At 39.2% G+C, this 27,022-nt stretch overlaps 1 protein-coding gene across 1 annotated transcript in view; it reads left to right on the top strand.

Annotated features, from left to right (window-relative positions):
• LOC142111077 (vomeronasal type-2 receptor 26-like) overlaps positions 1 to 26,099 on the top strand; it is a 41,962-nt gene extending 15,863 nt beyond the window's left edge. Inside the window, exons 3-4 of the mRNA XM_075193795.1 lie at positions 14,751 to 14,874; positions 25,177 to 26,099. Coding sequence (XP_075049896.1) covers positions 14,751 to 14,874; positions 25,177 to 26,081 — 1,029 coding nt within the window. The 3' untranslated portion in view covers positions 26,082 to 26,099. The remainder of the gene's footprint in view (positions 1 to 14,750; positions 14,875 to 25,176) is intronic.
• Positions 26,100 to 27,022: the final 923 nt, after the last annotated feature.

The following is a 27,022-nucleotide window of genomic DNA, read 5'->3' as shown; positions in this document are numbered from 1 at the left end:
TTTTTCCAGCATTGATAGCTTGGAAACATGGACAGGTAAATGGGTTTGGTTGGTTGAGACATTTTGGTGGCTGGGTGGAGCACACTGTCCAACTTTTATATTTTTAATTTGTGTACTAAGCTTTCACATTCATTTCATTTCAATGTGGCTACCATATGTGGGGAATGAAGGGGGGAAGATCTATGTTTGTTTAATTCTCTAAAACATTTGCAAAGACATTACATACAATTTTGTTAAATAAATAATATTTTTTTTCCGATGTTGTGTGACTCCTGAGATATGTAAGTAACTTAGGGTCTATTCATCATATGTGATGTTCAATATTCAGTGGGCAGATTCTTTGTTTTTGTGCATGAGAGGAAATGGTTTTACATGCCTCTGTATATATGGGGACTACATTGGATCTCACCTACATCAGATCAAGAAAAATTAATAATACTTTCTTTTATAGTTAACAAAGTGATGGAGTTTATTTTAGAATGGTTTATTATATTTAATTTACTCTTTTTGGATAATGAATGTTTTAGGGATCGGTGTCCATTAAACAGGGTTTACTGGGTTAGCAAAGTTGCCACTCTAAAGGTCCTAATCTTGATAATTACGCCAGCACCTTCAGGCCAGGGTGGTCATAAAAAGTCCCAGGGCTTTTCAGCTTTATGATAGACTCTTGATGGGGGTGCACTATAATTTTTATGGCCCCCATCCTTATTCTGGTGGCAGCCAAACACTGACCAGTTTGGGACTGGTTTTCGCTCCAGCTGTTAGAGTGGAAACTGGCCCAAGCTGTCTAACACTGATATTAGATAAGTATTTTAGAATGGACCACACTGTCTGTTTTATAAAACTATTCCTTCAATTTTGTATTTCTCTATTGTTGTATTATATATAATCATTGCCTTGTCTCATGCCCCTCCACACATCATTACTTGCGTTGACAAGCATTCCCCTCACACTCTTTTATGTGGATTATTGCAATCGCCTTGATAGACTCATTTTGCTGTCATGGTCTCCATAATCATAAACAATCATTGCAGCAAAACTTTTCACTAATAGCAAATTAAGAATAATACATTGTAAGTTCATTAATAAATATTAACAAAAAGAAAACAATGTGCTTTTTTTCTATATTATATTATTGACCTCCAACCGGCTTATAATTAAAAACACATATTTTTATTATTTTTATTCAAATATAAAAGCACCAAAATTAATCATAAAAAATATAGCCACATAAAAACCATATACAAAATAAAACTATATATTAGAATTCCATCTTGTTAAAAAAAAATAATGTTTTCCTGTTTAGGAGTCAAAATCCATATATTCAATGCCCCAGTTAAATATCTCTTACATTACACAAAGAATGTGTCTTTTGATACAAAATACTGATTGTATATATCCACAAGTAAATCTCCCAAAAAATTCCGGCTGTGTAGTATAATGAAATATTGAGTCACTTATTTCAACAGTTTATTTGGGGCTTTAAAATCCTGCTCATCCAAACCTAAAACCACATCAATAATACAACTTTTCAAATGAGCCTTCTTCCTTGATGGAACAGTCTGTGATATCAGCAGAGAGCTGCAGCTCTCACCCTCAGCCTTCTGTGACACTTGTTGTTTCACAAATAACTTGTTTGAATTACTGGTATGTGTATATCAATTAACACATACAGGCAGCAGCTGATATTATTCACAAGTCCCTGTGATTTCCATGGTTTGCATGGATAATAATGCAGATTTTCTTGCACAGGTACCTTGTGCAATTTCTCAACTTGTATGTGACTGTTTGCCCTCCGGTCAGCAGCTGATTATACTTGAGAGGTTAAAACATATGATATTGCAGGTTTGCCAGCTTATATAGAGAGATCTAGTATTCCAATCTTCTAATGCAACAGCCACAACTCCTTGTCTTTGGTACCCATAATTGATGTTGCTTGCAATCAATCAGAAAAGCATACATTTCTTTTTGCAAATAAATTTAAGTCCCAAACTCTTACATGTTTCTCCACTGCATATAGTGTGGTTTCATCAGAGAGTATAAACATAATGTAAAACTGCATCCTTAAGTAGACCATGAAATCAAATAGGAGCAGATTACCAGTTTGACTCAGGTAGAACATTATTTAACAAAAAAGCTTTTCATTTAATTACTAGGGATTGCTGGTCATCTAGTTTCCACAGACCTAAACATCATATTTATTTGGCATATTAAACAAAGGTATACAATATAAAATAATCCAAAACTTATACTTAATTCAATATTAGAATATATAAAATATATTCAATTTCTATATAACAAAAAATATATAAATACATTTTTTTTATATGTTTTTGTCCTAAAAAGGGCTCAAACTCTGCACTCTATGTACCCAAAGCAAATTACTATAATACTAGGATATGTCCTCATCTAAAATTTCCTGAGTACAGATTAATACATATCTTATAATAGCATCTGATTAGGTTAACCAAAGTCAAACTTTATATCTCTCTTCTATTTTGTAATAAGATATAAATAATTGTTACAAGATACATTAAAAGGAACTACTTAAAAATATATAGTAAAAAATATATAATAATTATTCTTACACTTGAAATGCATAGTATCACTTTCTTAATTTATCCCATTAAGTTCAATGGATTCGTTTAAGCCACCCGGGAAGAAAATTCCAAGTAAAAAAATCCAAAAGGATTCCCTTTTTTGTAATAAAGCAAACCTTTCTCCTTCTCTTGTGGTGGGTTTTATCTGTTCAATTGCAAAAACTCTAACATTATTACCATCACCTCCATGTACCTGACTCACATGTATAGATAGGCTATTGGAATAGGCTATGGGAATCAACTTTCTTACAGATATTCCTTCTATGCTCTAGAAATCTTATGTTCAAAGACCTCATAGTGCGGCCGCCATACTGTAGGCTGCACATACATTGTATAATGTATATCACATAGGTAGATTGACAGTTCATAAAACTTTTTAAATTGTATTTTTCTTTTGAAACATTATGTTTTTATATGGTTTTTATGTGGCTATATTTTTAATTGGTTATATTTTATATTAGAATAGTTATAATATTTATAATCTGCTTTGTGGTTAATAATATGATATTGAAAAAAGCGCCTCTTTTTCTTTTTATTTGTTTTGGTTTTCTTGGCATTGATTTAGTACACACTAATCCAAAAAGGGGGCTGCGTTTTTTTTGGTGAATTGGTATTGAATGTTATATTATAGATATTTTGTTTTCTTTTTAAATTAAGTTTAGAGGTTTTTAATTGATTCAATATATGAATATTAAGTGAGCGTTATATTTATTTATTTATAAGTTAGTCACCTATTTGAGCGCCCAGTTAATTCTCTCAGATCCAAGTCTAAGGGTATTTTTAGTTTGTTCTTCATTAACAAATATATAGCAGACACCAAACACAATAAAACAAAAGAAAGGAGAGCAAGGCAACATTTATAATAGAAATATAAATATTATTAAAAAATGATATATAATATGGCAAAAAAACACTCTAAAATCACACAAAAATGAATCGAAGCTTAATATACAAATGGAATTTTTTTCTTAAATCATTCACAATGTAAAAAAACAGCCTCATAAGGGTAAAAACTGGAAAATATAGGGAAATGCAAAACACAAATCATTCACAGTAATGTATTGCATGCCATTCTGAATCGGTAACAGTTATATAGCACATATCAAGCACATATAGTTATAGTGATGTTTATAAATGCTCAGATGAACATATCAACATAAGGAAGGATGAAAAACACAACTCAAATTGTCTGGTTAATACCTCACAGCACTCACGGGATCTTTAATGGTTCAAGAAGAATGTAATATATATATATATATATATATATATATATATATACACGAAAGAAGAAATGTGTTTGTTTGTTTGTAGGTGAATATCTTTAACACCCCTGCACCGATTGGGAGGAAACCAAAGCTAGGTGGTCCAGTTGAATCCTGGCCAGAATTTTGACCTGGAGACCTGGAGAGCCTGTTCTGGGCATTCCACTGGTTTGATATTATTTGTTTGTCTGTCTGGTTATGCATTCGGACACCCTTGCGAACGACTGGGATGAAACCAATGAGAGGTGGTCCAGTTGGAACCTGGACAGGTTTTAGGGGGGATAGCATACTGGTCAGAAATCCCGTTGGTGTATGTTGGACGAGTGTTCTGAGCCTTTCTGGATTTTCACGAAAACTTCACAGACTGGTAATATTGGATCCCAGAAGACATACTAGCATGAGGACCTCCTGCAGTTGTACGCTGGGCAGAACTTTGACCGGGGGAGCCAATTCTGGGATTTCCACTGAATGGATTTGTTTTTTTTGTCTATCCAGTTATGCATTCAGAAACCCCTGCACCATTTGGTATGAAACCAACGCGAGGTAGTTCAGTTGAGTCCTGGACAGGATTTAGAAGTTTTCGGGTCCTTGTTGGAAATCCCATTGGTGTACGCTGGGAAGAACTTTGACCTGGGTAGTCTGCTCTGAGCGTTCCACTGGATTAAGTTTATAGAAAAATTCACAGACTGGTAACACTGGATCCCAGAAGACATACTGGGTGGCTGAGGTCCCGGTTGGACCTCAAGTTGGGGCCCAATGCCAGAGAGTTAGTCATCTGAATGCCAGTTTTTAAGAGCCAGAGAAGGTAGTCATATGAGAGCCAGGGGTCAGGAGACAGAGATATAGTCAGCTGAAAGTTAGGGGTAAAAGCACAAGAAAGCAGACAGGAAGATACAGGATTCAGAACGCTGTACATGGAGACAAGGATCAGTAAACTGGTCAGTTGTTGCTCACAGGAAGCCGCTTATCTATGCCTGAATGTAAGGTAACAAGCCTTAGATGCTGGCAACCCATTAAGAGCAGACTAATAAGGCCATTTCCTGATTGAGAGCTATATAGATTAAATGAATAGCCTGTAGCAGGTTGCTAATGTGGCTCATCACTCAGTGTCTGTGATAAAATCCATTCGCCTGTGCAGTGCAGCAGCTGCACCATGTCAGAGAAGAGACATTATCGCAAATGGTGACCCCTGTGTGCTAGTCATGACTCCATCAGGGCATATGAAACTCACACAGAAGTGTAAGCCAAGGAGTGCACCAAAACAGGACCTGACAGTATCCTCCTCTTTCCAAAGCAACTTCCAGGCCGCCTGGGTGATTGGAGTAAAAGGCAGCGATTAGACATTGTGCGCAAATTATTTTAGCAGATTGCCAGGATCTTTCATCCATATTTAATCCTTTCCACTTGACAAGATATTGGAACTTACCTTAGACCTTGAGGGAGTCAAGGATACCGCCCAAAATATATTCCAGATGTCACTGGACTTGAACCAGTTGTGGAGCTAGTAAAGGCATTGGGAGCAAATGTGCAGATTTAGCAAGGACACATGAAACACTGTTTGCATTTTTCAAATGGAATTCGGTAGTTGAAATTAAAAGATTTGTAAGCTTTGAAAATTATCAATAGAAATTTCTGATAAAAAGTGCGAGGGTGATCCTAAATGGTTTCAAGTTTTTTGTGGAGAGATTACTTGTTGGTCTACTTGTTAAGCAAAGGATGCAGAAAAGTCTTGTCTGCTTAGAGATTATAGGACCATTGAGCCCCCTTCAAATTATGTTGTAAGTCTCAATGGTACTTGTGGATAGTTTTATGCATCTCAGTAATGCCTGGCAGATGGAAGCAATATATATATCCGCGGTGGAGCAAAAGTTGATTGTGGGTGTGCTCATATGATTGGGGGCATGACTATGTATCATTGGGGTGTGGCTAGCAGGTGAAAAATGCTAGGCCACCCTTCTATCGAGAAAAACCTGCATTGTTGTTCACTCCTGATTCTCAGGACATCTAGCACCATAGTGTAGTATATAAAGAATGCAGTGTGTATATAAAGAGTTAACAATCTTGGTCTGCCCCTTACATTGGCCAAAACAGTCACCATAAATTGGGATTGTCCCACTAGAATTACAACATTTCACAGACTGTCCTGCTCTCTCCTACCTGTTCTTGTCACTTTCACCACCTGTGGCTGCTGGTTTCTTTAGTTGTGGCCTGTCTGGGTCCTGGAATGTTGGGGGCCCTATTTGGAAAAAAAAAATGGGTACATTTAGAAAATTGCAACCAGACCCGGCGATAAATCAATAGGACCCACAAGTAATAATTAGGCCTTCCTCCAGCCCTAAAATCAAAATAATAGTATTTAATAAATTAACCCTTTTCCCTCACTGCAAACAGCCACAGCAATAAATTATAGTATTTACATTTCATAAATATACCTATTTCCCACAACCATCACTGCCATTAAATAATTCATAGTCACATTTAATAAAGAAACCTCAATCTCATAACTCACCCCCACATTCAATAGCCCCAAAACCACCCCATCTTAAATTAATAGTCCCCACTATTAAATTGCCCCACTATTGCCCCACAAACAAAATAGCACCCATTAATTAGTCACCACCTACCTCACACACATTATATTTCCACAAGGCTCCTGTGTCATCACACACATTACTGTGCCCCTCCATCATCACCATGCAGTGCCTCCTTATGATCACACTGTGCCTCTTCATCACAACCACACTGTGCCCCCTTATGATCACACTGTGCCCTCCATACTGTTTTTCCCCCTTCACCTGGCCCCCTTCTTCACACACTGAAAAAGGGGGGGGAGCAGCATGGCAGAGTTTGATTGAAAAAGGGGGGGAAGCAGAATGGCAATCACACTGTGCCATGCTGCTTCCCCCTCTTTTCAATCACACTGTACTATGCTGCTTCCCCCCTTTTTTAATCACACTGTGCCATGTTCTTCCCTTCCTTTTTACAATCACACTGTGCCATGCTGCTCCCCCCTTTTTCAATCACACTGTGCTCCCCTCCTTTTTCAATCACACTGTGCCTTTCTCCCCCCCATTTTTTCAATCACACCGTGCTTTTCTCCCCCCCTTTTTTAATCACAGTGTGACCAGAGCAGTGAGGAGAGAATAGGAATGCCGGCACCGCTATCACATGAGTATATGTTTTTTGGGAAGTTTCAACTACCCTGCTCCCCCCACCAACAAATGGGGCAGAGCCACCCCTGGCCCCCTGCACAAAAAAATAATAAAAAAAATAAATTGGGTTTAAGAAAAATAAAAATAAAAAAATAAACCGTCGGCAGTGAGGGCCTTGGCTGGGCCCTCTGGCATGCCTAGACCCGGGTAATTAGTACCCACCACCCCCCTCTCGGTGGCCCTACCTATTCCACCACCCATGTGTGAGAGTGGCTGAGGAAGAGTCCCCTGTAGGCTAGAGCTACAGGGAATTTAGTGTTATAGGAGGTAAGCCAGATTTCTGATTAAAATGGGGAGGGACTGTAGTCTAGAGATTTGGATAAGGTTGGAGGCATTGCAAGGAACTGAAAGAGGTGGAGACCTATATTTCATCCCCTGACATGGGTTAGGGGTAGGCAGCCTCCGTAGTTTTGATACATGGTTCAGAAGGCTCTTTCTGCGTTGTTTTATTTTATTTTTTACATTTGAAGAGGGTAAGAGAAGAAAGCAGCCAAGGTTCACTGAATTTGCACTATTGTATTTATTCAGCATTTGTTAACTCCCATAGACATAACACATTTTCCAAAAAGTTCAGTTATAAACTGTATTTAATAAAGTCACATAGTCCAGCACAAATACATTACCAATGCCAAGTTGCATGAATAACTTTTCTGTTAATATATAGATTCAAGTAAAAAAAATCCAATTTTAAATTTTTTCAACTGTTCTGTCTCAAAATTGTCTGAATAGGTTACAAATTGACAATATATGCTATTTGGCTCGGTTACCCGAGAACCGAACACACCCAAACTTAGCATATCCGTCGGATCTCGGATCTCGCGAGTTTTGTATTCTATAAGTACCGCCCTCGACAGCAATCTAGTGTCATTTCACAGAAGGACACAGAAGGGGTAGCACAGTCTGTAGAGCAGTTGGGCAGCAACATAGGTAGAATAGAAAGAGGAGGGTATAGCAGTCTTCTTCAAAGTTTGCAGTGACATTCAGGAGAGCTTCATTGCTCCATTGCTTCTAAATCTTCAGTTCCATAATGTACAGTGTTATATAGGTAACACACAAAGAGGAGAGCTTCATTGCTCCACTGCTAATTGTCATTGCTGAAATACAAATACTGGGGCTGGCAGGCGTGGTGTAAATCTGCAGTCACATTGTACTGTGTTATATAGGTAACACACAAAGAGGAGAGCTCCATTACTCCATTGTTAAGTGTCATTGCTGAAATACAAATACTAGAGCTGGCAGGCTTGTCTTCTTAATTTGCAGTCAAATTGTACGGTGTTATATAGGCTACACACAAAGATGAGAGCTCCATTGCTCCATTGCTAATTGCACTAATTTTCTTTAATGACACTGCCGTGTTGCAATGTTTCCTAGATGTGCTAGGATCTGCCATGTGTTTGAGTCATTGCTCTGTCGCTTAGCATCCAGCCAGGTTGCTGCAGTATTGGTCCGAACGTGTATGAAAATAATACGGTGACATGTAAGGTGGTCAAAATTGACTGCAATGACTTGAAATTAGTGTTATTGAGGTTAATAATAATGTAAGAACAAAAAAAGAGCAAAATTATGTGATTTTAGCATACTTTAGAAAAATCAAAACCAAAACCAAAACACATGAAGTTAATACAGATCCAAAACCAAAATCAAAACCAGAACATGGGGGTCAGTGAACATCTCTATTCTAAATATGTTTTGCAACAGTCACAAATGCTACCATTTGAACCAACAATCCATCCTAAATATAACAGGAACTCCAGGAATTGTAGAGCATAACAGGAGTGAACACATTGCCAGCCATCTTAATCACATGTGCTTGTAATGCCCTAATATGCTGTCAATGCAACTTTCATAGCAACAGGGCCCAGTTCTTATTAGACTACATAATCACATAGAAATCAGACTAACACCATACCATTACCTATGTTATATCTACACAGTATTACCACACTATTACAAGGCATGCATTCATGTAACACTATCCATACCAAACCAAAGCCTAACTTTTAAAACCAACAAAAGCTCCAAATAACTCTTGCACTAACACCGTTTTATCTGAACTCAGACAATTTCATTCAAATAAGCTAACAAAACTCCATTATAGCATTAGACAAACACAGAACCACACAGAACTATGTATACATCCAGATTCAACCACATTCCATTCAAAAACACATTACACTTCATTCAAATTAACTCAGTTTACAAACCGTCATGAAACTATGTTTCCAGATTCACTCACCTTTCATTCAATTACATTTTTCCTGCTAGCCAGGGCCATGCAACTTACTTTCCTGCATGTCCAGCTAGGAGCTGTGTCTACATTTCTTATCAGGCTGGGAGCGGGGGACCAAGAGAATCTTTGTGTCCTTTGCTGCATAACACAATGCCTTTCTTCTGGGTAGAGTCTGCCTTTTCACAGGAAGTGCTCACAGAATGTAGAATGCCTCAATCATCATCATCATCATCATTTATTTATATAGCACCACTAATTCCGCAGCGCTGTACAGAGAACTCATTCACATCAGTCCCTGCCCCATTGGAGCTTACAGTCTAAATTCCCTAACATATGCACACAGACAGACAGACAGAGAGAGAGACTAGGGTCAATTTGATAGCAGCCAATTAGCCTACTAGTATGTTTTTGGAGTGTGGGAGGAAACCGGAGCACCCGGAGGAAACCCACACAAACACGAGGAGAACATACAAATTCCACACAGCTAAGGCCATGGTCAGGAATTGAATTCATGACCCCAGTGCTGTGAGGCAGAAGTGCTAACCACTGAGCCACCGTGCTGCCCTAGACCTGCTTTGCTCAGGTTTTCACGAGTTCCATAGTACCAGGTGGTGGAAGGGATTGTATGTGCAAAGTCAGTGTCCTCATTCAACTATGGCTGAATTCTGACATATATTATAAAATGAGATATAAAATAAAAGATTATTTATATATATTCTTCATCAATAATTCTTCATCTGTTTTATTTGTCAGAATGGCAGACATCTATCACTAAACAAATAATTCTTACCTTGGAGATCTCTAGAAGTAATCTAACATAGGTTACCTCTCTATTAGATTTGCTTGCTTGTCCAGCATTGATCACCCCACCAATCAGAAATGCAAGTCTTTTAAACCTTAAGCTCCTCCCCAGCTCTAGCCTGATTGACAACTGTGTAGTCAATGCCTTCAACCCACTGAGGCAGATACCTTCTATCTCCCTAGATAAAGGTAATTAGAACAGGTGCTCTGCTTGGCCTGTTTGCAAGGCTTCATTACAGCCACAATCTGAAGCCTGCTCACTGTCCGAGAACATAAACACACATGGTAAATCATTCTCTTTGCTGCATATCCCTTCCCCTAGCGGAACCAAGTTAGGTTACATGGACTTCATGGGCAGTGCAAGATTTTCTAACATGGCATAGTGGTCATGAAAGACAATCACAAAATAACTGGAACTTCTTGTCTTTTCCATTGTAGGAATCTCTCATCCTTAAATAAACCCCAAAATTAATATTTCTCAAATTAAGTGTACCATATTGAGGACAGTGAACTTTAGCCGGTATATGTGGACGGATGTTTCTCTTCAGGTTGTTTACATTGACACTGAATGACACATTGAATACTTAAATACTTTCTTATGTATATCTTTGTAATGGCAAACTTGCCACTGATCACCAAGGCCATAGCACCACCAGGGCACTTTTGAGGTCATCCAGCAGTGTGGCTCTTCCTATGAAGATCAATATTTAAATATCTGGGACCAGTATAACTACACAGCTCACTATGGAAAGTCTTATTTTGACCATTTTTTTAATGGTTGGTTTTGGAGGCTTCATGATTCCAACCACTTTTCCTGCATTAACATCAGAAAGGAATCTTTCATCTTTTTCCTCTAGCAACTGTGTTTCCTCTCTGGCATTCTAGAGTAAACAGCAGTGATCACTTCTGGCCAAACCCAGAGAAGGGTGAATGACAAATCTCCACAATGTTTGCTGCATATGTGTGACGATACAATAAACTGCATAGTGCTGATGCCTGTTTTTCATTGCACACCGAGGGTCTGACCTATCAAGTTCTACACATTCTAAGCGCAACCCGCGCTCAGTATTATGTGCACATATCTTTGGTTTGCATGCTCCCAAATTCCTCAAGCAAAGGATCTCAAGATCCGTGCCTTGTTGAATATAGGTGCAGGGCTGCTGCTCTGTACTATACAGGACGCTGCATGTTTGTATGAACCAGTCAGCCCATGCAGTGGCCTGCGGGTCCGGTGGTTGTAATGCCTTCGGACACGCCGACTCCATACAGTGTTAAGAAAAAAAATTGAAAAAATTGTGTGGGGTTCCCCCCTCCTAATGATATTAACCCTAGTGATGGCTGTCGCAAATTCAGGAGTGAAAAAAATTCAGCACACCACTCTTTTACATCACATTATTGTAATAAAAATAAAAAAAACCCTGACTAAAATGTAAATAAATCTGACACGTCTTTGTAACTACATCTTCGTATTAAAAATAATAAATCCCCATATACTTACCATCTGATATCTTCATCTGTAAGCGATCCAATATGTAATCTTTTAGTCCATCATGCTTGAAACCATAATAAAAACCATAATATATCTAGGTCTTGTATTTGTCCAAAAAAATATCATCTAAGGTCCTGGAGCTGTCCAGAAAAAAAACAAGCCCCCAAAAATTTTCCAAAGGTAGTTGAAACTAATCTTTTTTTCTTCTTTCTTGGTGCCAAAATAATCCTCATCTTTTTGCTTGGCAAAAAAATAAACCATTAAACAGCACAACATTAAACTATGCGCAGAAAGTATTATTAACAGACGCATGGTCTATTTATATGCTATGTGGAATTCCCACTCTCCTCTTTTGAAAGTGAGGATTCCCATCTTTCAAATGAGGGTAACACTGAGACTCTAGATGCCAACATGTGGGATATCTTGTCATTACAAAACACCGACACCATCCATGAATCTTTAATTATTTCTGTAGTGTAAAGTGTTTTTGTCTGATCATCAAACAATTTTAAGGAGCTTTATCCTTTTAAAGAGGGTGCCCCTGATTTTTTTTTTTTAAGCCATGATGGAGAAGATCTAGGCTCATCTCATCCATCCCTAAACTTGTTAATAATTTCTAAGAGTAGGTGGTCATTGTCTAGTGATAACACATAATCACTATATAGTTAATACTAAGGAGCCTCTCATCTTTCAAACACATGTGCCCATGACTGTAAATGTTGACATTGTTAAGCCCCATCACACCTCTGTCCAATACTGACATTGTATGGTTGTTGGGGACAGGTAAGTATATTTTTAACGTCTTGAGTCCCACTCATCCTTAGCACTGAGGAGGTTTAGCTTGCAGTCCTCAGTCCTGCAAGTCCTACACTGACATCATGCTTCAAATAACACTGAAATGCAAGACAACATTAGGTAGCATTTGAGTGGCTATACTGGAGTGACAGTAGGTGGCACTATGTAGTCTCTCTTTACTGTGATTGTGATGGATTCTGAAATAAATATGTTTCCATATCTGGTCTGTCTGAAACCGCAAACTCAACTCTGCATCTGTACAGTTCATTATTGTACTTGAATATCATACAAAATACCAAGACAGCCACCTTACATGACACATAGCTTCTTGCTAAAAATGGTAATTTCAGCATACACTTAGAATAAACATTACTGTTATCTTTTATTTATAAGGCATCACAAGGCTTCTGCATGCCCTACAATGAAGGTAGCTCATACACCAAAATTAAATAATTACATACTGATAAGAACAATGGAAACAGGTAACCAGAATACAAAACGCTAGGATGCTGTTAGCAGAACAAATTGAAAGGCTTGGAATTCTGCATAAGACAAAACAGGGACAGAGAGGAGAATGGAGAGTCAGCAGACATGAGACAAAGAGTAGAGGACCCTGCCTGTGAGAGGATACATTGTAAAGGAAGGGTGTAAGGAGAAACAAAAGGAAGAATAGGCACATTGTTGTTCACTGTGATGCGGAGGTCTGAAAAATAGTGTGGCAATGATGTAGAGAGGCCATGGTTGTGAATGGGCCTAGTGGTGGAGACTGGTGAGGGGTCCATATGGTGTAGTAGCCTATATGGGCAATATCCAGGATGACACATGGACCATGATGGTGTCTGAAACTAGGTAGTAAAGAAGTGTGGATGGTGGCAATTTAATCTGTAACCACCTATTCAATAAGTGCTAAAACATCAGCAAGGCAACACTATGGTAAAACAATATTTTGGTAGAGCAGTACAAAGGTAAAGACAATGTACTCAATAATGTGAGCATCCAGATCAGTATATATGTGAAAATAATGGGAGAGAAATTAGTGTCAGGAGAGCAGTGAGGAGATGGAGTGTGGAGACCCTTGTCTGGAATGTCCCATGTGGGTTACACATCCTCATATGTAAGGGATTATATAGAAATATAAGCATGCGGTTAATTTGCGTAAATACACATGAATCAACATAAAACTAGTAAAAATACAATAATATTAGCAAATTACCTCTAATTATGCAAAAGTTTTTCAGAAAACAGATTTTTCCCTCATTAGCCTGAATAGTTTATGAAAATCAGTGTTAAGAATTAACTCCTGAGGTAACAGAATAGTAAACCATGTTTATTAGCATTAGTGTGCTGGGTACTTTTGGGGTGAGTAGACATCAAAATGTCTAATTGAATGCTGAGGGTTTGGAGCATATATGACCATGTACTGCTGCTCACTTGCCCCTATTTCAGTTTGGATCAGTCTATATTTTGGTCATATTAATGTATTGATAGTCAATCACAGATCAGACTAGTGGGTCCACCACTTATAGCTATAACCTGAAACCACAGTACAGTACACATGGGTAGAAGGATTTTCCATATCTATTTGTTATTTATGTTACACCTAGAATTTTAAAATTACTTATTAATGGGCATCAAATAGCACAATAGCTTCATGGGTTTGATTACAACCAGGCCCTATCTGTGTGGAGTTTCTATGCTCTCACTGTGCTTCTGCGAGCTTTTTACAGATACTCCAGTTTCCTCCCGCAGTAAAAGCATACGGGTAGATTAGATTTGTTGGTAGTGAATTTAGACTGATAGCTCCAATGGGATGGGGACTGATGTAAGACAGTAACTGAGTATGCCCAAGATGTCTGCCTCACCACCTGCAAGATGTAAAGTGATTTGAGTAAAATTGGGAGATAAGTAGGAGGGATAAAACCCCTTCCTAGAACATGAGGTATGAGAAGAGGGGGAAATTAAAGGGAGTAAAAACAGCCCTAGCTGAGCCTGTACCCAATAGAGTGGGTAGTACAAACAGTATCAGAATCCCCGATTGAGGAAAGAAGGGAAACATAGACATGCTGGTGGCACCGAAAGTGGAGGGAGGAGGATATGAAAGATAATCATGAGAGCTTACAATATGAATATAATACTACAAGTTTTCTCCTGCATTTTAAGCTGACATTACAAAGATGGTGCATTATATTTTCCAGATGCTGAAACAAAAATACGCCTAAATTTTATCCAGTTACAATATTCAAAGCAATGTATTTGTTAAGTTCAGGCAATGCCTAGAGCATAACAATGTTCGTATGTTTTTAAAATATATATGAAATCAGCACATATTTGCAATGACCATTTAATATTTGTATTTCTTAGGTTCCACAAAGTTTGTGCTCTGCAATCTGTCTTCCAGGTACCAGACAAGCACTAAGGAAAGGCTTCCCCATATGCTGCTATGACTGTATACCGTGTTCACAAGGAGAGACATCCAATGTAACAAGTAAACATCTTATAGATTAAATTAAATATTCCATAGACAAAAAAACCTTATGGTTTAACATATCCGATTAAAGCTTCTTACACACAATCTAAAATGTAATGAATCTCTTGATATTCTACCTCATAAACTCCAGAAAGCAATGAATTTACAATGATTTAGGCACAAGTCTTAATGAACGTTTAGGGTAAATGTATTGACCTGCAATTCTAGAAAATCAGCGATATTTGACAACTTTGCCAGCCAAATTTAAAATGGCGACGTGTTTTAAAGGCAAATCTGGCCTTTACATAGATTGTAATTTCAAATTTGCCTAGTAAAGTCGCTGAATGTCGACAATTTGCTAGAATTACAGGTTAATACATTTACCCCCATTTCTGTATTGCTCAAGGATCACGTTCATTAAGGCTTCTGCCTAAATCATCATCAATTTATTGCTTTCTGGAGCTTAAGCGGTAGAATATCAAGAGTTTCATTACATTTTAGATTGTATGTAAGATGATTGCATTGGACGATTTGCTATAATCACAGGTTAATACATTTACCCCATAGTATGCCATCACATCCTGTGGTTAGCTGCAGATTCAGCACTATCATGGAGATTGCTGTTACTCACAGAATAGTTTAGCTGCTGATTCACAAATTTGTGTGTTGACTGGAATATACACATGTAGTCTATGTAACTTAAGGTCTGAGCACCTATCCCACTCAGTCCTGATCTATGGATTGCAATCTTTTTTACTTGAAGTTGTTACTGTAATAATACATTCTTTTGATATATTCTTTATTATTACTTTAAAACAACTAGTTTTTATTTTACTTTTAATGTAGCAATATAATTGTATTCATATATCCTTTGATAATAATAATAATAATAATAATAATAATAATAATAATAATAATAATAATAATATATTTTATTAATAAGAAGCTGCAAAAGGTCAGCAGAGCTGTCAATGAAAGTTACAGTAGTATACAATACACAGACAGCAAAGATCAGGATACACACATGCATATGTCCAATGTAAAGTCACATCATAATGCATTTTACAAATAAACAGCACTATAACCATTGAATGAACGTTTGCATACTCTCAGAGCTCCGTGGCAGTGCAGCAAATAGGTATCCAGGAATGCATATATCACGAGTTTGCTTAGTTTCCAGCATGCGGGGCCTGCCTGTCTCAGACATTACGGCGCCCGATGAGAACTCGGACAGGTCCTATACCATCTGAAGCTGCTTCCATTCTGGAACTCCTGACTACTCTTGGTATCAGACCTCTTCAGGAGTACGGTGCTAAGTACCTTTGGAGGCTTTGATAGCAATCTAGTCCGAGAAAATAGATAGCTCACTGGACTTAGGCCTGTGCGAAAAATTAGACCTGTCTCTGGAGTCTAGACAGCACCGGGTCTCAACTATTTACCCGTGGCCACAAGTCACTGCTGCTGAAGGTTCCAATTATTGTAAAAACTAAGATATACTTGACTAGACTGTGCACACAAATCCCGCTTTCCACCAGAAGGACCCGCAATCTTAAGTTTCCTTTGACCCCCTTTCTTGATTTACCCTGGATACAATAAGAGGCATACCTGAACAATGCAGGCAACGGATGCCATTCAGGTGTTCCAGGATCTCTCTTGGCATACTATGCAACAACAGAGAAATCTAAAGTCGCTCACAGAAGAGCTGGGGAAACACAGCAACAAAATCAATTGGGGCTTTCTACTTAGCTTACACTCCTCATGCAAAAGCAAACAAGCTCTTCTAAATTATCCTTCTTACTACTTTTAATTTTCCAAAAATCACTAGTCAGGATTGCCAACATTGGTCTACCTGTTTAATGCTCCTTCCTCTTCCGCAATAGAAGAGGTGGCAGAAGGTGAGGAATCCGAACAAAAACCCATATAATTATCTGCTTTATTTATCTGTGTGCATATTACCCTGCAGTTTATGTGATCCTCCAGAGATGCTGCTGTTCAGCCTTTCCCACTATCAGGGGTTAACTAGCACAGCTAGCTAATCATTCACACCTGACTGTGTCCTATATGTTTCGGCCTATTTCATAATCCTTTGCTGGTCATTGATGTTCCTAAGCCTGCTTATGACTGTTTGTCCCTGGACTACCTGCATGTTTCTTGCTGTTCTGTGGCAATCCTTGTTTCAGCCAACTCCTGCTACTCACCTGAAACCTGATCTTCTGAAGACCTACCTGATAACTTTCTATGCCTGGACACAATACTAACTTAGTCCCTGAGGACTTCTGGCTATTCCTGTGAACTAGCTTCAGCTAAGTTATTTACTGTGATTTCATTATTGTTTACCTGTTATTTGGCAATACCTGGAAGTCCATTGTTTCATTCAGCCTGAACTGGTTTCTGTTTATTATGCTTCCCCTGGACTATGTTTTTGCTGCAATAAACAGTTTAATGTTTAAATCATGATTCAGACTCCATGGCTGTAATTATAAGGAATTAGTTTAGAACAGAATCATAACAGAATGTCCAGCCAGAAAAGAAAGCCTTGGAGTCATGTGAAAAATTCTGCTTCAGATTTCACCCGTAACTCTCATTACAATTGATCTAATTTTTTTTTCCTGCAAAAATGTCTGCTTTACAAGTGACTGAATTGCCTCTGCTACAATGTCTACAAACGGATATAATATTGTTACGCTCTCAGCTGGCTCACTTTTCTGCTATACTTTTGGACCCACTCAGGAGACTACCAGAATCTGTTTCTCCGAAATCCAACACTGTTGATTTGCTTCAATCAACTTTGTCTGCTGCTGAATCCATGCAAACAAGACCTCTTAATAGTGCTTTTACAAATTTACATTTAATTAAGAACTACAGTGTAACTAACGCCAGGTTAGCGAGTAGTTCACGCCCTCTTCTGACTGAAGAGGAGCGACGACACAGAGGGATTAAAAATTATGTCTTTACTGTGCTAGTAATGTGCATTTTTTGCAAGACTGTCCATTCCGCAGACCACGGCAGCCTACAAAACTGTCTACTGTGTTCTCAACTCCTCTTTGCTGATTTGTTTGGTCTTCACTTCCCGTTTCTACATTTCAATCTGATCCTTTCCCTAATCTGTAAGTTCCAGCCCCCTGTCCTGTGTTGCCAGCTCCAGTTGCTGCCTGTCCAGTGGTGCCAGTTCCAGAGGCCGTCTGCCCTGTGGTGCCAGTTCCAGTGGCCGCCTGTCCTGTTGTGTCAGCTCCAGTTGCCTCCAGCTCCAAGGTGCCAGTCTCTGGCTCCAGCTCTGGGTTGCCAGCTACTACCGCCAGTGCTGAGTCTCCTGCCATTGCCTCCACTCCTGAGTCTTCAGCTGCTGCCTCCACTCCCGAGTCTTCAGCCGCTGCCTCCACTCCCGAGTCTTCAGCCGCTCCAGAGGGGGCGCTGCCTTTACAGTCTGCTCCAGAGGCGGCGCTGCCCTTACAATCTGCTCCAGAAGGGGCGCTGCACTTATAGTCTGCTCCAAAAGGGGGCACTGTCCCTCCAGTCAACTCCAGAGACATTGCCAGTCCATGCGGTTCAGCCCGAGTTACCAGTCCATGCGGTTCAGCCCGAGTTGCCAGTCCATGCAGTTCAGCCGAGTGGCCACTCTATGCGGTTCAGCACGAGTCCCCACACTATGCGGTTCAGCCCGATTCTCCACTCAATGCGGTTCAGCCCGAGTTACCACTTGGTGCTGTCTGCTCTGTTGCTTCTCACAATGCTGTGCGCTCTGTTGCTTCTCACAGTGCTGTCCGCTCTCAGGCTTCTCACAGTGATGTCCGCTCTGAGGCTTCTCACTGTGCTGTCCAGTCTGAGGCTTCTCACTGTGCTGTCCAGTCTGAGTGGTGTGCTCAGTGTGGGCTATCCGTCAGGTGTGCCCAGCTTCCGTCCCAGTCGTGGACTTCTGCTCTGCCATCCCAGTGGGGGACTCCTGCTCTTCTGTCCCAGTCGGGGTTTCCTGCTCTGCCATTCCAGTCGGGGATACCTGCTCTGCCGTCCCAGTTGGGGACTCCTGCTCTGCCGTCCCAGTGAGGGGCTCTCCAGAGACTGCTGCCCAAGTTGAGGTCTCCCCAGAGTTTGCCAGAGAGCCATGATGCCTAGATGCCTCTTTCAAGTCATCAAATCCTCCTCCAGTCATCTTTGAGGGAGACATCAATCAGTTTTTTCCAGTATTTCAGCTTTCCATGAAACAGATTACTTTGCCAACCAATTTAACCAAGTGGGTTCTATAATCATGAGTTTTAGAGGGGAGCCACAGACTCGGGCCTTCTCCCTTCTAATTTCCAATGACCCCATTATCCATAATAACATGGACTTTGTTAATGCCGTTTGTCATAAGTACTATCCATCAATAGTTGTGTCTCCTGGTCATAGTTTTTCTGTTTTCATTCCGGCCTGTGTTTCAGCTCCTATGCTTATTCACAATTCATTGATGTACGTTGCTTTCATTGGTCAACCTATATCTTTGAAAAATAAAAAGAAGAAACAGGAAACACCCATTTCTAGACTGCATCAATCACAAGAAACCTTGGTTGCCAGCTTCATGGGCATAGCACCATATGTCATAAAATAAAAGATTATGTTCCGACTCCAGAATGGGACTCAGACACTGAGACTGAACTTGATACTTCTAGAGACTTGGTGGATGTACTTGACAATTCTTCTTGTGATTTCGAAGAATTGGGCTTTGTCTGCACTCCATTGGAGAAGGGCTCAATTATGTCTCCTAGAAAATCCCAGAAGAAGAGTAAGCAGAAGAAGAGAAAAGCCTGAAAGAGACTTTTATGGAGCATCTGCAATCTGCTCCTGTAAGGGTGGAATAATGTAATTATCTGCCTTGTCTATCTGTGTGCATATTACCCTGCAGTACCTGTTATCCTCCAGAGGTGCTGCTGTTCGGCCTTTCCTACTATCAGGGGTTAACTAGCACAGCTAGCTAATCATGCACGCCTGACTATGTCTTATATATGCCGGGCCAATTACAGAATTCTTTGTTGGTCATTGATGTTCCTAAGCCTGCTTATGTTTGTTTGTCCCTGGACTACCTGTATGTTTCTTGCTGTTCTGTGGAAATCCTTGTTTCAGCCAACTCCTGCTAGTCAACTGAAACCTGATCTCCTGGAGACCTACCTGATATCTTTCTATGCCTGGACACAATACTAACTTAGTTCCTGAGGACTTCTGGCTATTACTGTGAACTGGCTTCAGCTAAAATATTTGCTGTGTTTTTAGTATTGTTTACCTGTTATTTGGCAATTCCTGGAAGTCCATTCTTTCATTCAGCCTGAACTGGTTTCTGTTTATTCTGCTTCCCTATGACTATGTTTTTGCTGCAATAAACAGTTTAATGTTTATATCATGATTCAGACTCCATGGCTGTAATTATAAGGAATTAGTTCTGAACAGAATCATAATACTCAAAGGCACTGTCACAAGGGAACCCAAAGCCCTTCTGAAAGCCCTCAATGATATCATCATCATCATCATAATTTATTTATATAGTGCCAACATATACCGTAGCGCTTTACAATTGGGGACAAACATAGTAAACTAATAAACAAGCTGGGTAAAACAGACAAAAAGGTGAGAAGGCCCTGCTCGCAAGTTTACACTCTATGGGACAATGGGAGTTTGACACATGAGGTTAAGTCTACATTTTGCATTTCGGCCCAGCCAGACTGCAAAGGTAAAAGTGACTCATAAGCTAAATGATCCTGTCACACAACAATGTTGGTCAGGGGGTAGTTGAGGAATATTATAAGCTTGTCTGAAAAAGTGGGTTTTCAGAGAACGCTTGAAAGTTTGAAGACCAGAGGAGAGTCTTACTGTACAAGAGAGAGAATTCCATAGAGTGGGTTCAGCCCGAAAAAAGTCCTGTAATCGGGAATGGGAGGATGTAATGAGGGTGGATGAGAGACGCAGATCTTGTGCAGAACGGAGTTGCCGAGTTTTGAAATATTTTGAGACAAGAGAGGAGATGTATGTTGGTGCAGCTTTGTTGATGACCTTGTAGGTTAGTAAAAGTATTTTATATTGGATTCGGTAGAAAACAGGCAACCAGTGCAGAGACATACAGAGTGATTCAACAGAGGAATAACAATTTGCTAGGAAAATCAATCTTGCCGCTGCGTGCAAAATAGATTGTAGGGGTTTGAGTCTGTTTTGTGGAAGACCAGTACGGAGGGAATTGCAGTAGTCAATACGAGAGATGATAAGTGCATGAATTAAAGTTTTTGCAATGTCTTGCATGAAATATGTGCAAATTCTGGAAATGTTTTTTAGATGTTTGTAACATGATTTAGATGTAGAGTCAATGTGGGCAACAAAGGATAGGTGTGAGTCAAGGATTACACCTAGGCAACGAGCTTGTGGGGTTGGATTTATGGTCATGTTGTCAACAGAGATAGAAATATCAGGTATGCTCTTGTTTGTGGGTGGGAATATTATTAACTCTGTTTTAGAAAGAATAAGTTTGAGTTGGCGAGAGGACATCTAAGATGAAATGGCAAAAAGACAGTCAGTTACACGGGACAACACAGATGTCGAGAGATCAAGAGAAGATAGATGAATGTGGGTATCACCCGAATAGAAATTATACTGAAATCCATAGGAGCAGGATAGAACATTGTCTTGAAGACCTGGAAATTGCAGATTTTTTATGAAAAGAGAGTGGTCAACGGTGTCAAATGCAGCCAAGAGATCCAGGAAAATTAGGAGAGAGTAATGGCGTTTAGTTTTAGCAGTGATCAGGTCATTGACAACCTTAGTTAGCGCAGTCTCTGTGGAGTGTTGAGAACGAAAGCCAGACTGAAGAGGATCCAACAGGTTGTTTATGGAAAGTAAGCATGTGAGGCGAGTGTAGGCAAGTCTCTCTAGAAGCTTGGAGGGGCACGGGAGCTGAGAGATGAGACGGTAAATTGAGAGAGAGTTTGGGTCGGAATCTTGTTTTTTTAGAATAGGAGTTATCACTGCGTGATTGTATAGTGATGGAAAGATGCCAGGAGAGAGCGAGAGATTACAGATTTTAGTTAGAGATGAAATGAGCACAGGATAAAGGGATCTGCCAATTTTCGAGGGAATAGGATCAAGAGGAAAGGAGGTAGAGTAGGAAGATAAGAAGAGAGTAGAAATTTCCTCTTCATTTGTGGGGTCAAATGAAGAGAGGGTGTCAGAGGGTAGTGGGAAGGAATTGAGCTGTTTGCTTGTCGAGGAAGAGGATACCATTTCTAGTCTGATCTTATCAATCTTGTCCTTGAAGTAGGAAACAAGATCCTGGGCACTGATAGTAGATGGAGGGTTCGGGGTGGGAGGATTGAGAAGAGATTTAAATATATTGAAAAGGCATTTGGGGTTAGAAGCCTGAGCATAGATAAGAGACTGGAAGTATGTTTGTTTTGCAGTGTCCAGTGCATTTCGATAGGAGCGGTAGATAAAAGTATATGTGAAGAAGTCATTAGAGGTGCGAGATTTACGCCAGTGACGTTCTGCATTACGGGAAAGTTTTTGAAGATTTTGCGTTGCTGTAATGTGCCACAACTGACATCGAAGTCGATGTGTAGTGTTCAGTGTCGCTGGAGCCACTTGATCAAGGGCTGTTGCTAAGGTTTGGTGAAAATGAGGTACTGCCATCTCAGGGGAAGAGAATGTAGAGATTGGGGAGAGAAGGTGTTGCAGAGAGGTGAAAAATTGTTTAAGATTAATAGAAGTGATATTTCTGTGGGTATGAGGAGGCTTTGGAGAGTTAGACAGTAAAGAGTTTAGAGCAGTGGAGGTGAGTGTGTAGCTGATAAGGTGATGATTCAAGAGGGGGAAGGGTGTGTTATGGAAATTAGAAACTGAGCATAGTTTAGAGAAAACAAGATCAAGGCAATGGCCATCCTGATGAGTAGATGATTCAATCCACGGGGAGAGGTCGAGTGAGGAGGTTAGAGAGAGTAGTTTGGAAGCAGTCCATTGAGGATCATATTACAATTTTCACAAAAGTAGGAAGTAGAAAGGACTCCTCCCAGTGCTTGAGCTACAGGTCAATCTTCATGTTGAATGTAGATCTAAAGCTTTTCGTGAAAATGATCATTAGCCACCTGAAGTTTCTGGACCCTGCATATATTCAAAGAATAATTTCCCTTTACAAAAAAAAAAATCCACAGCTATATTCAAAGTTAATGTCCCTCTCTCATTCTGCACAAAGAATTGTACAAGACAGTTGCCCCTCCAACCCTGATATCTGTTCCCTGCATGAAGCATTAGGTTAGATACGTTAAAAATCCTGATGTATCTGGGCTACAGATGTAGGAGTGAGGTGTGCGTGCCACAAATTGTGTTTATTTTCATACAACCTATTGGCACTTATCACCAACAGTATTTTTCTTCCCAATTTGATGATGGAATTTGAACTGCAATCCAGTTAAAAAAAATTGCGCTTTGAAACTTTCTTTTAACTAAAGTTTTTTTATTTGCTTCATTTGCTCCTTATTAATATCACTTCCAGATATCTCACAGACCTGCAGAAACTAGTCCATAAACTTGATGGGAGTTTTTAACTTCCTCTATTCTCCTTTCTCTAACTGCCATCAGGTGGTTTTTCTCACTAGCTTCCTAGAATGGACCCAAACTATGGATTCCAAACTATGGGTTTACAATTGTGGGCCCTGCTTTGGTGATCCCTCCCAATATCCTTCTGTGGCTTCTCAAGTTTATCCATGAATCTAACTCCATGGTTGGTCCCAGTCTCCACTGCTGGGCTAGGCTGAGGACACAACATTTCAGCTCCCTATTGTCCCTTCTCACTCCTTTGACTCATAATCTGGACTTTCCACTGCAACTACAACCTCTGGCTTTTAGGTTATGGCTAGATGGGAAGGTGATCAGGATTGGCTGGGCGGTGGAGAATTAAAGAATGTGTATTTTCATTGTCTTGCAGGAACGATTGAATCTCCCCTTCTCTGAACACTGGCTATACTTTCAAGCTGGGCACTATATGCAAGATTAGACCATTCTTACAGGGATTAGGAAGAAACTATATTTGAGAACCTCTGGACCACATCTTAGACATGCCAGACACATAATTTCCATTATATGCCTAATGTTAATTTAAAAAATGTATTGTTCACTACTTACTTATTCTAGATCATGACAGTGATTTTGAGAGGTCAGAAATTGACCAAATCTGGTGAAAAATATTCCAATATACTATGGCGGGTCCTCCAGCTTTTCTGTGCTTAAACTGAAGTTAACGATCCTCTCTGTGCACCAATGTGTCTCAGGCTCCTGCTGGAGTTGTGGTGAAAGCATACAGTCAGGGAATACGCAATGCAGATAATGGCAGGACCAGGTCCAGTGGGTCCGGATTATTGGCTCTTTAATTTTCTGAATATCCTGACATCCCAATAGCCCAATTTAAAATATTCATATGCAGACACTTAATAATGCTGCAAAAACAGTTATTCTGATATATTGGAGATCCCACCTAGCCTGAAGGAGTGATTTCCTCATGACTATGGGTAACATTTCTATGTCACGTCAAGACCGAATTTATGGTAATATGGTTTAGATGACTGGAGTTTAAGGAATCTTTTTCCTATTATTCCCTGTTGGAGCAATGCATAAACCCCTCCTTTTTTTGATGTCTGTGAACCCTTCCACCACTCCATTCCCTCTGTGGTGGGCAGCACGCAACCAGATGGCAAAAACAATATTAACAATTACATTGTCACCCTGTTTCCATAAAAGAAATATGTGTATAGACATTCTATTCATTGCTAAAAGTTTTGTAAATTATCTGTATATATGTTCATTTATGAATAAACAAAGATTAATTAAAAAATATGAATAACGAAAAGCAAACACACAGAAAAAGGCAGAACAGATGGTTCTGTAGGTTCTTTTCTGCTATTAAATTAAATGTTTCTATGATGTTGTCCACATTTGTTGTAATATCTGACAGCTCATCTTCAAGTTGGAGCTCAGAATTATAAAATCTTTATTAATAGGAATATAAGGATATAAAAGTATAATTTTGTGGTTTAAACATTAAAATATATACACAACTGTACAGGACAGAAGACAAAATTTTAGTCCATCCTCACAGCTGACTGAGCCAATAAAATGTAACATCACCACCAAATTAAAGAAAAATCAAATAAACTGTAGTTTTTAAAAATTTCTATTTACAAACATTTATAAATTGTTGTAAAACAATCAGAAATACAAAGATCAGTCTAACGCAAGACCAAGCAATGATATTTGCTAGATAATACAAATAAAAAGGACACAGAAGAATTATAACATTATTTTGCTCATTTTATTTTGCAGACAGTGAAAACTGCCAGAAATGTCCTGATGATGAATGGCCCAATGATAGCAGAGATGCATGTATTCCCAGAATAGCAGAATTTCTATCATACAAGGACACAATTGCTACAGTTTTTTCTGCAATATCTGTGCTATTTTTTATTTTGGCTGTCTATATAATCAGAACATTTATTTCATTCCGGGACACTCCCATAGTAAAAGCCAATAATAGAAACCTTACTTTCATTCTTCTCATCTCCCTCAAGCTGAGTTTACTCTGTGTCTATCTGTTCATCGGTCGCCCAGTGGATATCACCTGCATGTTACAGCAGATTTCCTTTGGAATAATTTTTACTGTTGCTTTATCTTCTATCCTGGCCAAGACTATCATGGTTTGCATCGCTTTCAAAGCCACCAGACCTGGAAGCTATTGGAGAAATTGGCTTGGTGTTAAGTTTCCCAATTCTGTAGTGTTGATCTGCTCATCTGTTCAAGTTCTCATCAGTGCTATTTGGATGTCAGTTTCTGCTCCTTTTCAGGAGTATGACAGGGATTCTTACCCTGGGATGACCATCATCCAATGTAATGAGGGTTCTGTCCTTGCCTTTTCTTTCATGTTGGGTTACATGGGGTTCCTGGCAGCTGTGAGTTTTGGTCTAGCTTTCATGGTGAGGACATTACCTGACATCTTTAATGAGGCCAAATACATCACCTTCAGCATGTTGGTGTTCTGCAGTGTTTGGGTCTGCGCCATCCCAGCCTATCTGAGCAGTAAGGGGAAGAACACGGTCACTGTAGAGATATTTGCTATATTGACTTCTGGTATTGGAATATTGAGCTGTATTTTTTTTCCGAAATGCTACAATATTCTACTGAGACCTGAAATGAACAGTAAAAGACAATTATTAGAAAAAAGTTATTCATAAAGCTAACTGAGTTTTTTCAATGGAAATTCAATTACTGTTTCATAGTCTTGTGGTGAAAATGTATAACTGTAATATATAATATATAGAAATATATAATATAAAGTAAAACTCCCTTACATGGCTGTTGTATATTTATGTTATGCACATTAAATTAAGATTTACATTAAATTACTTGTCCTGTTTTCCTGTTGGACATTTTCTGAGACGGGAACTGTTCTAGTGAGCAGCAAAGCCGAATGCTTCCAGATAGGGGTTATAAAAGAGAGATATTAAACACGTTTAGGGAAGAACTACTCCAGTAAGAGAAAATACTTTTTATTCAAGAAATAAACAGTGATCCTGGTATATGTAGATTTGCAATTTTCTACATGCATCAGAAATATTGGTATCTTTTACTTTTAGAAAATGTATTGGTAACAGATCCTCCACTACCTATGGCACAGTCATAAATGTAGAGGAAATGTATAGTCATTATGTTGGTAACTAATGTGGTGAGTGTAGCCAGTGCCAGTATGATAAACCAAAGACTGATGTTGGCAATTATAGTGATAGAGCTGATGCTATGGAACGGGTTCACCACCTATGTAGTAGATCTTTGGATGTGGGGTTGCAAGTAAAATATATTGGAAAAACCAAAGGACTTTTAAAAAAATGAATATACCTGAAAGCAGCATATTTCATGTATGAGTCAGTGGAACCCCAGCTCATTGCAAAATGGGTGTTTTTTACTTCTAAAAACATTTGGATGTAATAACCACATATTTACGCTGATATGCTGAATGAATGAATCTTATAATCCATGCAGTACGACTCCAGTAACATATTCTCCGGTTTAATGGCAGACACACATCACAGCAACAATCAGCTTCAGTGGTTCAATCTCAAGCAGCCAATTACAAGCGGCTCACTAGTGCAGTACACTGATGTTATCATCATTCACT

Source organism: Mixophyes fleayi, chromosome 1 (assembly GCF_038048845.1).
Source record: "Mixophyes fleayi isolate aMixFle1 chromosome 1, aMixFle1.hap1, whole genome shotgun sequence".
Classification (NCBI taxonomy): domain Eukaryota; kingdom Metazoa; phylum Chordata; class Amphibia; order Anura; family Limnodynastidae; genus Mixophyes; species Mixophyes fleayi.
Note: the sequence above shows the minus strand (reverse complement) of the source record. Positions and strands in the feature narration are given on the sequence as shown.